This window comes from Echinops telfairi, unplaced genomic scaffold (assembly GCF_000313985.2).
Source record: "Echinops telfairi isolate 266 unplaced genomic scaffold, ASM31398v2 ScPeMD7_7469;HRSCAF=8507_1, whole genome shotgun sequence".
NCBI classification, from domain to species: Eukaryota; Metazoa; Chordata; class Mammalia; order Afrosoricida; family Tenrecidae; genus Echinops; species Echinops telfairi.
The window spans coordinates 81,863,114-81,865,586 of NW_022111373.1; the positions used below are offsets into that span (position 1 = coordinate 81,863,114).

Below are 2,473 nucleotides of genomic sequence, written 5' to 3' on the forward strand. Positions count from 1 at the left end.
TGAGGGCAATGAATGTACAAATGCACTTTACACAATTGATGTATGTATGGATTATGATTAAGAATTGTATGAGCCCCTAATAAAATGATTAAAAAACAAAACAAAACAAAAAAAAAGACGAGAGTTCACAAAACTCTGTGGAGGCAGTTCTACTCTGTCATGTGGAATAATTATGTGTCAGCATCATAACTCAACAACAACAGGGCCTCAGGAAGAGGGAAAATTGTGAGTAATTCATTCATGGCTGAGATGACCAAAGTTTGGGAAGTAAATTGTGGTGGTGATGCAGGTGTAACACTGTGAATGTAATCAATGCCACCAACTTGTCTACTGAAAAAGAGTTACAATGGTAAATTCTATGTTTCGCCACACACTTCACAATAACAAAATTATCACCAGTCAACGGGAGGCTCACAAATCTCATTCTCAAGTGCTCATTAAATAACATTTTTTTCTTCATTAGTAAAATAACTGTAAAATAAAAAATGGTACAGGCCATTGTGGAAAACAGTTTGGCAATTCCTCAGAAAGTGAACAGAATGTCCTATGCCCCAGTCGCTGCTCCCAGGAGACGACAAAGCACTTGCACACCAATGTTCACTGCAGCACTCTTTGCAAGAGCCGAAAGGCGGAAACAACTGAGTGTCCATCAGCTGGTGAATGGACAAGCATCCTATGCACACAGGAATACTACCAAGCCACACAGAAACACAGCCCTGATGATGCCACCACATGGATGAATCAGAAGAAGTGATGCTCCAAGAAACAGTCAATCACAAAAGCACTAACATTGTTATGACCTCATTTATATGAAATAAGAAGAACAGGTAAGTGTACAGAGAACAAGAGTTTATTAGTGGTTACCAGCAGTGGAGAGGAGGGGAAAACGGGGGAGTTTCTATTTAGAGAATATTTGTTTATAGTTGTGGGAAATTTGGCAACTATGAATAGCTACTTGTCAACTCCTTGCACACGACTAATGTAACTGTTCTCACTACCTTTGTTATAACTACACGGCGACCCTGAAAACAAACCCCAACAAACTGCTGTTGGCAAATATTGAGCTGTACACATTTTGACAAGAAAATCTGTAATGAGGGCACATCAGCAATCATTTTAGTTCTACGAATGTTTGGAAGATTGTAGTTTAAGAAATTAAATATAAGGATGTTATGTATAAAACTAATATAAATCCAACTATGAAGCACCAGAGGAGTCTTTTCCTTAAGAAGCTGCAGGATGGCTGTGGAAGATGACTGAGGGACAGCGGGAATCTTTTCCTTAAGAAGCTGCAGGATGGCTGTGGAAGATGACTGAGGACAGCGGCCGCAGAGGCGCTGCTAGGGAGGAGGGATTATGAACACTGGCCTAGTGAGGAAATAAGGACTCAATTAAAATTTCGGAATTACTGTACCCCCTTTCCTCCCGACTCCGACACGGAGGGGCCGAGTTTACCCCACCCTCCACAATGCTCCCTATCAGGGAAGGGAGGTAGCCCTTGGGATTATGCATATGCTGCTCCCCAGCTGACAAAGGACAGAGCAACCCCGCCAAGGAGACCCAATACAGGGCTTCCTGAAGCTACTCTAGTGACTGCCAACAGATTTTAACTTACACTCTTACTCAGTAAGTCAAACACTTCAGACACAGAGAAATAGCTTCGAAACATTTTCTGTCAAGAGTACGGAACTGCTCAACAGATGCGCACTTTTCCAGATCGTGTCCTCCTTACGGGCTGTCATCATCTCGGATACTTTCCCTCTTATAAATCAGCTACGAAACAGACCATCAAAGAACAATAAAGGCCACTCCCACTAAAGTCTCTGAAACTCTTAGGACTCGACTAACACACTATCAGTGACAGCTCATGAACGATGCATTGAGGGTTTTCACTGAAGAAGAAATCCATAAATTAACCAAGTTCTCTCGCAAACATATACACGTCTGGTGAACTGTATTCAATGTTATGTGAGCGATGAAACATCTGCACAAATATCTGACATAAAATAAACATTCAAAATGAAAATTTAAAATAAGCATTTTATTTACCTTAGTGGTCCACAAAGGGTAAGGCCAAAAAACCACAGAAGTGAAATAATACATCCAGCAATGGCATGTTTAAATATTTTGATCCACTATAAATGAAAACAAAAATTAAAAATCTTAGTCATACTGCTAATGTTGAAATAGCTCAAAATTTTAATGAAACACTAAGATAATAATGGCAACCCTTATTTTAAAGGTGAAATAATTACATATATGAAATTAAATAGGTATCTTGAAGGTGCCCTAACTCTGGATTTGTGAGAGCAATTTTCTATTAAGTACAGTATTTTTTAAAGATCATTTTATTGGGGGCCCTTATAACAATCCATACATCAACTGTATAAAGCATATTTGTTGCCATCATTATTTTCTACACATTTACTTTCTACTTGAAAGTAATAGTAGCTGCTCCTCTTTCATTCCCCCC

At 39.3% G+C, this 2,473-nt stretch overlaps 1 protein-coding gene across 1 annotated transcript in view; it reads right to left on the minus strand.

Annotated features, from left to right (window-relative positions):
• Window positions 1-2,473, minus strand: part of SLC30A5 (solute carrier family 30 member 5) — a 38,007-nt gene that overhangs the window by 25,112 nt on the left and 10,422 nt on the right. Inside the window, exon 4 of the mRNA XM_004703557.2 lies at window positions 2,050-2,135. Coding sequence (XP_004703614.2) covers window positions 2,050-2,135 — 86 coding nt within the window. The remainder of the gene's footprint in view (window positions 1-2,049; window positions 2,136-2,473) is intronic.